This window comes from Myxocyprinus asiaticus, chromosome 4, assembly GCF_019703515.2.
Source record: "Myxocyprinus asiaticus isolate MX2 ecotype Aquarium Trade chromosome 4, UBuf_Myxa_2, whole genome shotgun sequence".
Taxonomy (NCBI): domain Eukaryota; kingdom Metazoa; phylum Chordata; class Actinopteri; order Cypriniformes; family Catostomidae; genus Myxocyprinus; species Myxocyprinus asiaticus.
Window position 1 is genome coordinate 43,872,189 of NC_059347.1, and position 13,719 is coordinate 43,885,907.

At 44.7% G+C, this 13,719-nt stretch overlaps 1 protein-coding gene across 1 annotated transcript in view; it reads right to left on the minus strand.

Annotated features, from left to right (window-relative positions):
* LOC127433615 (transient receptor potential cation channel subfamily M member 3-like) overlaps nucleotides 1-13,516 on the minus strand; it is a 217,087-nt gene extending 203,571 nt beyond the window's left edge. The window contains exon 1 of the mRNA XM_051685663.1: nucleotides 13,231-13,516. Coding sequence (XP_051541623.1) covers nucleotides 13,231-13,407 — 177 coding nt within the window. The 5' untranslated portion in view covers nucleotides 13,408-13,516. The remainder of the gene's footprint in view (nucleotides 1-13,230) is intronic.
* Nucleotides 13,517-13,719: the final 203 nt, after the last annotated feature.

A 13,719-nucleotide genomic window follows, 5' to 3' on the forward strand; every position in this document is an offset into this window, starting at 1 on the left:
TGTTGAGTGTTGCCCAGCCTGCTGCTCTGCAAATGTCTGTTAGAGAGGCACCCCTGGCCAGGGACCAGGAAGCCGCTACACCCCTGATAGAATGGGCTCGTAGCCCTACCGGGGGTGGCATGTCCTGGGCATGATATGCCATAGTTATGGCGTCAATGAGCCAGTGGGTGATCCTCTGCTTGGAGACAGCGCTTCCTTTCCGCTGTGCACCAAAGCAGACAAAGAGCTGCTCAGAGATCCTAAAGCTCTGCGTGCGATCCAAATAGATGCGTAAAGCACGCACCGGACACAGCAATGACAGGGCTGGGTCTGCCTCCTCCTGGGGCAGCGCTTGCAGGTTCACCACCAGGTCCCTAAAAGGGGTGGTGGGAACCTTGGGCACATAGCCCAGTCGGGGTCTCAGGATCACGTGAGAGTAACCCGGACCGAACTCCAGGCACGTTTCGCTGATAGAGAACGCTTGCAGGTCTCCTACCCTCTTGATGGAAGTGAGTGCAGTCAGGAGGGCAGTCTTCAAGGAGAGTGCCTTAAGCTCGGCTGACTGCAAAGGCTCAAAGGGGGCTCTGTGTAGACCCTGAAGAACTACAGAGAGGGTTAGGTCTTCCGCGTCCCGTCCAGGGGCCAGACAGGGAGATTCCAGAGGTCTGGTCGCAGGTGTCAGAGGGTGTCCCGGTGTCCCTGAGAAAGAAGGTCCTTCCTCAGGGGAATTCGCCAGGGGGGGCTTTCGCGAGGAGCGTGAGGTCTGAGAACCACGTCTGGGTGGGCCAGTAAGGTGCTACCAGGACAACCTGCTCCTCGTCCTCCCTGACTTTGCACAGGGTCTGTGCAAGTAGGCTCACTGGGGGAAACGCATATTCGTGCAGGCCAGGGGGCCAGCTGTGTGCCAGCGCGTCTGTGCCAGCGCGAGCCTTGGTGAGGGCGTACCAGAGCGGGGAGGATTCTTGCCCATCCGAATCGACTCCAAATCAGCTGGACCACCTGATGGTGGAGTCTCCACTCTCCCCTGAGGGTAACCTGCTGTGACAGCGCGTCCGCTGTAGTGTTGAGGTTGCCCGAGATGTGAGTGGCTCGCAGCGACTTGAAGTGCTAATGACTCTAGAGGAGAAGACGGCGGGCGAATTGTGACATACAGCGAGACCGCAGACCGCCTTGGCAGTTGACATATGCTACCGTTGCCATGTTGTCTGTCTGAACTAACACATGCTTGCCCTGGATCAATGGCCGAAACCTCCGCAGGGTGAGCAGAATTGCCAACAACTCGAGGCAGTTGATGTGCCAATGCAGTCGCGGGCCCGTCCACAGGCCGGCGGCTGCGTGCCCGTTGCAAACAGCGCCCCAGCCTGTTTTGGAGGTGTCTGTCGTGACCACGACGTGCCTGGAGACCAGTTCTAGAGGAACACCTGCCCATAGAAATGAGAGGTCGGTCCAAGGGCTGAAAAAACGGTGACAGACCGGCATGTGTCCCATGGCACCATGCCCATCTCGGGACTCGAGTCGGAAGCCAGTGCTGAAGCGGTCTCATATGCATCAACCCGAGCGGGGTGGCTACCGCCGAGGATGCCATTTTCCCCAGGAGCCTCTGAAAAAATTTTAGTGGAACCGCTGTTTTCTGTTTGAACGCCTTCAAACAGGCCAGTACCGACTGGGCATGTTCGTTCATAAGGCACGCTGTCAAAGAGACCGAGTCCAGCTCCAAACCGAGAAAAGAGATGCTCTGAACCGGGAGGAGCTTGCTCTTTTTCCAGTTGACCTGAAGCCCTAGTCAGCTGAGGTGTGAGAGCACCGAGTCCCTGTGTGCACACAACATGTCTCGAGAGTGAGCAAGGATTAGCCAGTTGTCGAGATAGTTGAGAATGCGAATGCCCACCTCCCTTAACGGGGCAAGGGCAGCCTCTGTGACCTTCGTGAAGATGCGAGGAGACAGGGATTGGCTGAAAGGAAGGACTTTGTACTGATATGCCTGACCCTCGAATGCAAACCGCAGGAAGGGTCTGTGTCGAGGAAGGATCGAGACGTGGAAGTACGCGTCCTTCAGGTCTGCCGGACTCTCGCCAGAATGCGTTTTTGCATCAGCATCTTGAACGGGAGTCTGTGTAAGGCCTGGTTCAGTACTCGCAGGTCCAAGATTGGCCGCAACCATCCGCCTTTTTTCGGTATGTGTTGTAGGTGCTGTAAAACCCCTTCTTCATCTTGGCTGGAGGGACAGGTTCTATCGTGCCCTTCCGTAGGAGCGCAGCGATCTCCACGTGCAAGGTAGCAGAGTTTTCGTTCTTGACCAAGGTTAAGTGAATACCGCTGAACCTGGGCGGGCGCCTGGCAAACTGAATCGCGTTGCCAAGTCGGACAGTCAGGATCAGCCATCGCGACGGATTGGAAAGTGCAAGCCACGCATCCAAGTTCCGCGCAAGGGGGACCAAGGGGACAACATCGTCGGACATACCGGCAGGTGGGGCCTTGCGGCGGGGCAGAGCTCGAGGTGCCACACCACGTCGTGGCCGTGCTGAGTCTAGGGACATCGAAGCACTTACTTGGCTCCTTGTGACCACCCCTGGAACAGCCTGGGATGGGGGAGGAAGAGGCCTGTCCTCGTAACCCGTGGAGATTGCCACATCAGGGGCGCCTGTGTGCCACTGCATGGCGTGCAGGGCAGTGGTGGCTCGTCCAGCAGTGCTGTAGGCTTTAGCCGTCAGGGATGACGTGAGCCTACAGGGCTTGGACAGGAGCTTAGGGCGTCCAGGTGGCAGCGCTCTGCGGGCATAGGTGCACCGCGAGCGCCTTATCCAACGGGGGAATCGCCGTATAGCCCCTGGCTGCCCTGCCATCGAGGGTAGTGAGAGCGGGGGAACTGCCGAATTGGGGCCGGGCAGTAAAAGGTGCCTCCCACGATTTCGTCATCTCCTCGTGCACTTCCGGGAAGAAAGGCACTGGAGTGGGGCGTGGCTGCTTTGAGCGGCATCGTGAGCCCAGGAACCAATCATCAAGCCGCGAGGGTTCAGGGGAGAGCGGAGGGTTCCATTTCGGCATCAGCCTGTGACTGGGTAATCGTCCCCGAGGGGGGGAGCCCAGCTGAGGCTTCTGCGTCCGACTGGACAAGCCCGCTCTCCGATGCTGCGCTCGAGAGCTCATCATCTTCACGGGCTCTGAACAAGAAGCCAGACTCACCATGAGACGAGCCGGAGAACTCATCCGGAAGCCCGACTGGGGCAGACGAGCGTGCCGGGGAATGGGAGGTCTGCAGGGGGATACCCGGCAGAGGCGATCCCATTGGGGTCCCCAAATCGCCCCCAGTGCTAGCCGCGCTGGCCTCATACCCGTAGGTAGAAGGACCGAGGCAGGGAGCCGCTGGGGTGGTTTGCTTCCTTACGAAAGCAAGCCGCGACCACAACGTTGCTATGGTCATGTTCTCGCAATGAGAACATGAACCATCCACAAATGCTGTCTCCGTGTGGGTCGCGCCCAGACACGAAAGACAGCAATCATGGCCATCCTAAGTTGAGAGATAACGACCGCAACCAGGAATAACACACAATCGGAAAGGCATCTTTAAAAAGACGCGTCTTTAAAAAGACGTTCCGTGTGCCGCTCTTTTTGAGTGTTTGCATACCAGCTCCTTTTCTTCCCGTATGTACGGGGGAGTGGCATGCAAATACCACTCGCCAATTTTCATTGGCCTTTTATCAAAGACCAGAGGTGTCTCGGGCTCCCAAGAGTGACCATTAGTGTCACTACATCGACAAAACAAGTGAGTGACAGATAGGGAACACTTTAAAAACCGGCACACCTTGGGTCTGTTCCAAAACATAGTAAGCTGCCTTTCTGTCTCTTGCCTACGTAGGCAGCTGTCTTCTATGGCAGCATCCTTACTGAAATGATGCCTCATAAGAGAGCAATTTGGAACACTCTACATAGGCTGCAACTCAATGCGTCTTTCAAATAGCGCTCCTCATGTGCAGCGCACGAGATTCGCAATGGATTTCAACACAGGAAGTGAGGAAAAACGCAATCCTCTACTGAGCATAGATACGCATAGCACACACAAATTTGGGGTAAAATAGTAATTTTTCTATGATATTAAACTATTTTTTATCTATACTTTCCGTATTGAATGAATTTGTGAGGATATTTATAATCCAAATTTGTCTCGCCATTTTGGATTTATTTTTCCACCAAGCTCATCACAGAACTTAGATTCTGGGATCACCTACGCGGAGAAGGATACATACGATGCTACCTTAGAATTCTGCCAAAATTAGATATCTTATGAGGCAACAAAATTAAGATACCTAGCTTTGGAACAGCCTTTGCATTGGAGCATGCCTATGATGCCTCAAAATGCTGCCTCCGAAGGAAGCTCACTAGGTTTTGGAACAGACCCCTTGACTGCTGAGACTTCAGTCTGATATCCATGAAAGCTGCACAACTGATTACATTGAAACTGAAATCATGGTATGATGTTGGACAGTTTAATCAAAATAATTGCACAGCGCTCCCTTTCTCTATTGCGATCAGTTTGATTGACGCGGATGCGCATGCTCGCTTGCTTAACAGAGACTCGCTTGTGGAAAAAACAGTTCAGCAAAATACGCAGCTGATTTTGAATTCATAACATGCTCACATTATAAAACATAGAAAACAGCAGTAAAATATAAGTGATGTGCTGGAGAGAAACAACTCTCATGCATCAAACAGTACAAGCACTCTGTCAATGCACCTGGCAAAGGAACCGCTCCACATTAAACTGTACGATTATTAGGATCTTCTTTGAAGTGTTTATAAAGTGCTCGTGCGCTGGACAACTTGGGTTGTGTATTTTCCGCTTCAACTTGTTTTTCAAATGAGTTTCATAATGCAACACATTTTTCACTTGGCTGTGAAGTCATGTCACTGATGGAGCTTCTCCGTGCTTACCGCAAATATCGATGATTTCCATTATCGATAATTATCGATTTTATCGATTAGTTGTTGCAGTCCTAAGTATGACATGGTGCATCCTGAATTGTCCACACAAACACTTTAAAACATCATCAAAAATGAAGTCCAAAATTACAGGGACTGACTTAATCAGCACGTAACACTTGTTAAGTACAGAATGTTAATTGAGAATTTCTATGCCTTATCACTAGAACTATCCCACCCCTTGACACATCCCACTGAGATAAGCTCATACAAAGAAACAATGATATATAAATGCATGACTGTGTTTCCAAGTTACAGTTGCCAAGGTTTGTATCCACACATACTCAAACAAAAGCCTATGGTTCAAAATCATCTTGATTGCATTTGCATGTTATAGAAAAATTACCCTGTTTGAGCATTTGTGTTGGCATGCACACACTCCTCACTGTTTGCATTACCACTTAGCATTGCCAGTATCTAATGTTCAGTCTGCCAAGCATGAATGCAAACTTCTTTCGAGTTGGGATGTAAAACTGAGCAACTGTTGGAGTTCCTCCTAACTTAGGCCAGAAACATACTCTATAAAAGTGTATGAACGTAGAGGCTTAACTCATAGCTTATTCAAGCTCGATCTCATGCATTGTTGCGTTCCAAAATTTGTCCGAGCGCAATTCATAATGCAACACAAGTATTGCCGAATAGTTTTCTCTTTCAGATCATCTACTGTCATGGAGGAGCGACAGACTGAAGTTTCAGAAGAAATGTCCTCCAGATTATCAATGGATGTAGGGTTTTATGAGCATATACATTTTTAAATTGAACAGTCTTAAGCCAGTGGATGTGGTCGGTTCTTCAAGACAAAATCTGTCTCAAACTAGAATGTTCTATATGAATTTATGGAGGTGTGATCCAATATTTGGACAGTCTTCCAAATGATGCATCAAAGTGGAGATGTTTCTATAGCAACATAACCACAAGTAATCTAACACCCGCCTACAAAGACAATACTGTTAATACTATAGTAGTATTTAAAAACAGTTTTAAAATGTATTTAAAAGCTCAGGTCTGAAACACTAAGTGAACACCCGCTATATGGATTTGTAATCAACATCCTGCATTTTTAATACACTGTGGATGAGAGCAAACTCATTCAGAGAGCTTTAGATATACTCTATTATCAGCTTGTTCTCAAACTTTGGCCTTTTATCATATGCATCTATGGCATTATAGATTCTTCATGATGTTTGGTAATATTGCCATGTATCTACCCCTCTGGCTAAGTCAATTACACTGTGCGACTGAAGTCTGCAGAAGATTGGCAAAAAGAATGCCAGAAGAGAGAGTTTGAGTGCAAAGAGCATGAGGCATTGCTGTGTGACAGATGGTTCGGAGCATGCTCTTGTGCTTAGCAACAACTGACCCACTGAGTTGTCCTAATACAGTAATAATCTGTGCTAATCAACAGTTATTGGCTCCAAATCAGCAAAAATGAGATCAGTCCTGAGGGGTTTGCCATTTTCTCACTTGGATTGTCACATGCCCAAAACTACTTGGTTGGGAAAAATACAACATATCCACATACACCGATCAGCCACAACATTAAATCCACCTGCCTAATATTGTTTAGGTCCCCCTCGTGCCGAATAAACAGTGCCAACCAGCATCTCAGAATAGTAGACTTTGTCAATTCGAACCAGTCTGGTCATTCTCTGTTGACCTCTCTCATCAACAAGGCATTTCCATCCACAGAACTGCCGCTCACTGGATATTTGTTGCTTTTTTGGCACCATTCGGAGTAAATTCTAGAGACTGTTGTGTGTGAAAATCCCAGGAGATCAGCAGTTACAGAAATATTCAAAACAGCCCATCTGGCACCAACAATCATGCCACGCTCCAAATCACTGAGATCACATTTTCTTCCCCATTCTGATGGTTGATGTGAACATTAACTGAAGCTCCTGACCCGTATCTGCATTATTTTAAGCACTGCACTGCTGCCACATGATTGGCTGATTAGATAATCGCATGTATGATTGTTGGTGCCAGATGGGAAGGATGGAAATGCTTTGTTGATGAGAGAGGTCAAAAAAGAATGGACAGACTTGTTCAGACTGACAAAGTCTACGGTAACTACGATAACTGCTCTGTACAATTGTAGTGAGAAGAATAGCATCTCAGAATGCTATTCTGAGATGCGGGTTGGTGCTGTTTTGGTGCATGAGTCGGACCTATACAATATTAGGCAGGTGGTTTTAATGTTGTGGCTGATGGGTGTATACCCAACTTGGCTCAACCTTAGCACATGGACAAATTATTCCATGGGCTATAGTAGCAATAAACAATGATTAACAACCAGAAGCCATGGGTGGATAAATCCATCCGTGATGCTCTGTCATCCCGCACTGCTGCCTATAAAGTGAGGCTCGCCACTGGGAACATGGACAATTACAAAATCACGCAGAGCGGTGAGGGAGGCAAAGTGGCGCTACGGGAAGTAATTGGAGTCACAGTTTCAACAGGGTGGCCCTAGAAGCCTGTGGCAGGGACTGAGAACAATAATGGACTATAAAACATCATCCCCTAAAATCGCGAACGCTGATGCTTCTCTCGCATACGAACTGAACACTTTTTACGCTCGCTTCAAGGCTGCAGTTTACTGTGCTAATGGTGCTGACAGCGCCAATAGTGATAACGGCTGCTTATATGCGGAGAGCATTAACGCTGGAAACGCATTCACCAGTGCGACGTGAGAAAGATTTCCAGAGAGGAACATCAGGAAGGCAGCAGGACCAGATGGAATCTCAGGTCGGGTCCTCAGAGCCTGCGCTGACCAGCTAGCACTGGTGTTCACAGAGATATTCAACCTCTCCCTGGAACAGTCAGTGATTCCAACCTTCTTTAAACAGTCCATCATGGTTCCTGTCCCGAAGAAACCCCAACCTTCCTGCCTTAATGACTATCATCCTGTAGCACTGACCTCAATTGTGATGAAGTGCTTTGAAAGACTGGTAAGAGACTTCATCACCTCCTCACTACCTGACACCCTGGATCCCTTACAGTTCGCTTACCGTCCAAATCGCTCAACGGACGATGCCATCACACATCTCCACACAGTCCTAGATCTGGACAAGAGGAAGGGAAATCATTTTAAAATGCTGTTTGTTGATTAAAGTTCAGCTTTTAATACTATAATTCCTTTTAAACTTACCACCAAGTTGGAGGACCTAGGATTTAGCCCATCTCTGTGTCAGTGGATCTCCAACTTCCTGACTGACAGGCCACAAGCAGTGAGGGTGGGCAGACATGTCTCACCCCCCCTCACCCTCAGCACTGGAGCCCCCCAGGGTTGTGTTCTAAGCCTCCTGCTGTACTCAATGTACACTTATGACTGTGTGGCCACTTCCAACTCCACCACCGTTGTCAAGTTTGCTGATGACACTGTTGTGGTGGGCCTGATCTCTGATAACGACGAGAGGGCCTATCTGCAGGAGATCAAAGGACTGGAGGACTGGTGCCAGGAGAACAACCTCCTTTTGAATGTCAGCAAGACAAAGGAGCTGATAGTGGACTTCAGCACAAAGCAGGCGAGTAACTACCACCTCATTATGATCAATGGGGCCACAGTGGAGAGAGTGGACAGTTTCCATTATCTTGGCATACACATCTCACACGATCTGTCATGGACCTGCCACATTAACACCATGGTGAAGAAGGCCCGTCAGCGTCTTTACCACCTTAGGTGCTTAAAGGACTTTAAACTGCCCTCTATGGTGCTAAAAAACTTTTACACCTGCACCATTGAGAGCATCCTGACAGGAAAAATCACAGCCTGGTTTGGAAACTGCACAAAACAAGATAGTCTGGCTCTACAAAGAGTGGTGCGATCTGCTGAGTGTATCACCCACATCAAACTCCCTGACCTGCAGTCCATCTACAGCAAACAATGCTGGACCAAAGCCAGGAAGATCATGAAAGACCTCAGCCATCCTAATAATGGACTCTTCTCTTTGTTGCGGTCAGGGAAATGCTTCCGTTCCCTGATGGCCAAAACAGAGAGAATGAGAAGGAGCTTCTTTCCCCAGGCCATCCATGTCCTGAACCAAGGACAACACCAGGAATAGGTTCAATATTCAACACCACACACTTGAAGCAATATTACACTCTGCATTATCATACTATTATATTATCATTATTATACATCTGCAACATCACCTCTATAACATCAGCCTGTTGCAGGTCAACATTACTGCACAATTGCACTTTACCTTGCACAATGTACATATTGCCAGTCAAACTGTTGCTGCTACCACCTCTACATCTGTTTTATCATATTCATATGCATACTTTGTACATACAGTATATATTTCTTCTTTCTCCTATTTTATTGTGTATTTTATTGTGTTGTAAATTGTGTTTTTTAATTGTGTTTTTTTACTTCTTTTTCTACTCCTTATGTATATATACACTACCGGTCAAAAGTTTTGAAACACTTTTTTTTTTTTTTCACATTTTAGAATAATAGTAAAGTCATCAAAACTATGGAATAACATAAATGGAAATATGGGAATTATGTTGTGACTAAACAAAATCCAAAATGAATCAAACTGTTATATTTTAGCATCTTCAAAGTAATCGCACTTTGCCCAGAATTTGCAGACATGTACTCTTGACATTTTCTCAACCAACTTCTTGAGGTATCACCCTGGGATGCTTTTTAAACAGTATTAAAGGAGTTCCCATCTGTGTTGGGCACTTATTGGCTGCTTTTCTTTATTATTTGGTCCAAGTCATCAATTTCAAAAAAACATTATTTTTCAATTAAATTTTAGTTTTATAATGAAATAAATTAATATTGTGGCACAATTATATTTTTGTCTACAAAACTAATTTAGAACAAAAGAACAAAAGATTTTTAAAGTCGTGAGAAACATTTCAGTCAAGTGTTTCAAAACTTTTGACCGGTAGTGTATATATATAATTTTATTGTAAACTGTGGGGAGAAAAGTCGTACCAAGAATTTCGCTACATGTCGTACTGTGTATGGTTATGTATGTGACCAATAAAACTTGAAACTTGAATCAACAGTGTTTCATATCAGACAGTAACAATAATGCTATACTTCCCTAATGGTCCTAGGAGAATACCCTATTGTGGTAAATATCGAGGCAACAACAGCAGAATAAATAAGCTTTATCTCTCACTTTATCTTGTCTCTTACCATGCATCTCTTCTTTCACTTGAAAACATTATCATCATATTAAAACTTTGTGGTCAAAGCATGCCTCTCAAATGTGCATTGAACTTAAACCTAAAGTGTGTAATGTAATTTCTGTGCCACTAGTGGCACCAAATGGAATTTTTATAATAATGACTGTTTTCAAAGAGATTTCCTGAATGATCCCTCAATTTGTGTTCAAAACTAGGGATGCACAGAGCCGATACTGACGTTTTTAGACGGATCGGTCTGACGAGCCCTGTCCAAATCCGATACTGTGCGTTAGTCATGTTTGTTACTGTCAAGCTCCAAAAATTAGCACCATTAAAGAAGTCCATTTGACTTGTGCATTTTATTCAAAGACATGCAATAGCTTTGTGAATCACAAAAGGCTGTGTTTAATAAGTAAATATTGTATGCATGCACAGTGCATTTGAGTGAATGGGCGGCTCTGTTGACACACAAACATAAACACGCGCAGGCTGGTGATGCGCTCACTGCTATTTAAGCGCACCACACGAACAACATCTCAGATGTACAGTAGATGCTGAATAGTTTGGATTGCTTATAACATGCACTGACAATGGCACTGGAGGATGATTTTTCCAGATTTTGAATAAAAAGCAAATTAAACTACTGTGAACTAGCCTACATACAGACTCTTACAGGAGTTCCTGGAGTGTTCCGACCATCAAAATAAAAGCCAGAGGGTTTTAAAGTTAAAGGTTCATGACTGAAATATATCACTCTTGTATTATAAAATTATAAAAGTCAATAATAATAATGATTATAATAATAATAAATACTTCATTATTATTATCATTATTATTTGTTTACAAATTACAACAATATTTAAAGCTACACTATGTAACTTTTTAACCTCTAGCGGTTAAAAAATAAAACTGCATATGTCTTGTGGAAGAATATTGTTTTGGTAATGACGTAAGTTGTGCTTCGGCTCTGCTCCTCTGCACAGATGAATGTGGTTCGAGGCACCAGTGTACACTGGATACAGGACATCTTATCAGAGCGAATGGACAAATAAATAACGAAATAAAGGAAAAGACGAATATCTGAAAACTTGTCATCTGAGCAGGTCAGTGCCATATCTTATGCTGTTGTTCTGACTTATTGGAAACATTGATGTTTTGAAACAAATTACATTACAAAAGTTAGGCAACGTTCGTTAACAATAGACATAACGATTGCTAGTCTGATAAGGTCAAACGTTGTAAAGTTTTTATAACTGCAGAATATTCTGGCCAAATAGACCAAGATAGTAACTAATATATAGATTGTCATTGTTGCCAGCCAGTGGTCAACATAATTTCAAAACTCACATGTCTTTGGCAAGCCTAGGACTAAAGGATTTATTTCTATAAATTATTGCCATTATAAAGAAAAATACACATGTGTGCTAGCAAGTGAAAAGTTCTGCACCGATTACAGTATAATTATTGTATTTCACTACACATATGTGTGTGATTACAGAACTATACATAAACCATATCAATAAAATATCTGACCTGTTGAGTAAGAAAAAAGCCATCTCTGGGTCGCTTTTATATCCTTTCAGATGTCGGAGTTGTCGCCACCTCTGAAAAGCCAAGCCGATGTTGAATCTTTTAGTACGCACTCTGTTGCTTTCCCCTTTTGCTTGTAGACTCTGCTCTGTTCGGGGTTTCTTTGTTTTTACAACCGGTGATTCCCCGGAGGTTTGCCGTTTTGAAGGATCCATGGTCACTTTTTTCTCGTTCGTTGTGACAACAAACTTTCAGGTTCATGCTACTCCCACACATGCGCTACAGAAGCCGGAGCTTATTTTCTCTGTGTAAGGATATGACGTCAACACGCACAGGCGAATGATGTACTGTATGTATGCAATTTCCCACAAAATTCGTCCCGACAGCTCTAAAATATAAATCACTTTTATAGGTTTATCAGAGTGTATTTGGGTAAAGACATGGTTTGGAAGATGGATTTTTGTTGCACTCTCTCATTAATAACATTTTGTTATTTTTAAACAAAAAAAGGTTACATAGTGTAGCTTTAAGCTGACTAGCTTCCAAAAAAAAAACTGTGAGTGAAAAGTGGACTGATATTTTACAACTGAAGTTTATAAAAAAGTGATCTGAAAAAAATGTGCAAAGAAAACTGGCTTCTTTTCTACTAAGACTTTCACTGGAATTACTGTTAACTTTGCTGCTATATTATCGAGTAGACTAGTTAACAATAACGTTTCTTTTTAAATAGGCTATACATTTATATTGAAATAATGTGAAGTTTATAGGTTTGTGTTTCTTTACTTACAAAAGAGTACCCCAATTTGTATCACACAGTGAGGTATAGATATTCTACACTGATTAAGAAAAAACAAGACTGGTATCGGATTGGTATCAGCCGATACTGAGATTTCAGTTATGGTAATCAGATTGAAAAAGAGAAAAAGAGGTATCGGTGCATCCCTATTCAAAACTCGTGCCATTGGTAGAGCCATGCTGTTGGATTGGTCAAAATGTTTACAATAAGTAAACAAATGGCCAGAAATGGCTTACTTTTAACTGCCATGCAAAGGCAAAACACTGTAACTTTAAATTTAGGTCTCCTAGAATTAGATCTGTCCTGTGACAGACAGGTATGTCTCAATTATGCTCAGATTCAGAGAAAACTAAGTGTGAAAATTGCAGTAACTACAAAGTTCAAATTTTTCCAACCAAATCCAACACTTAAATCCTGGCTTAGTTACTGCATTTAGCTTTGTAGGGCAGTATAATTGTCTGTGCATTTTAAGCTAGGATAAGACAAATTATTTAACATGGATAAAAAACATACATCAACTTTAAGCTTTACGAGAGCTGTAATGCAACAACACTGGCTACAAGTGTTACTTTCCAATCTGCTGAAACTTTCCAAACACTAACATCCTCAGAAGGGACCTTTAGATTCCTGCCTGCTTAAGCCAGACTCTTTCCTGCACCCCTCTCTCTATCTCTGTGTGATCCCATGCCCTCTTTCTCTGCACTTCCTCCCTTCCACCAACAGTCCCTACCCTGGCCCCCTCGCTACAAATGATAAAATCAGGGAGGATGGAGAGTGCATACAGATGCTGTTCCTCTTACCGCTGCATGCTGTGCGGCCAGTCCTGACCTCTTAGTAGACCCCTGTCTAGAGCTTAGTCTCTTCCAAGACTCAGAGAAGCGCCCTCTGGTGGAGGGGCGTCCTGGCCCCTGCGCCTCCTCCCTCGTAGAGTTGACCTTGAAGCCCTCTCTCCTCCCCTCCCACTTTCGTTTATTCATTACTTTGAAGGTTTCCTTGAAGACTCAAAAACGAAAAGCACAAAAACAAACTCTATACTGTGACGATGTTTCTTCCTCTAAACTCGCCACAAGTGTCAAGGCATCTTGTTCCTGCCTCCTCGCTTTTTATTTCTTGGATGGAGGAGCGAAATGGATTTTGGCATCTACACCCTGTTGCATGTGGTGCTGCTGCTTCAGTTATTGATGTAGGAGCTTCACCCGTGGAAAGAGAAACCCAGAAAGAGAGACAGAAAACGTAGCCAGTGTAGCCCCGCCTGCGAGTGTTTCTCTCTGGTCTCAGTCTCCTGATGT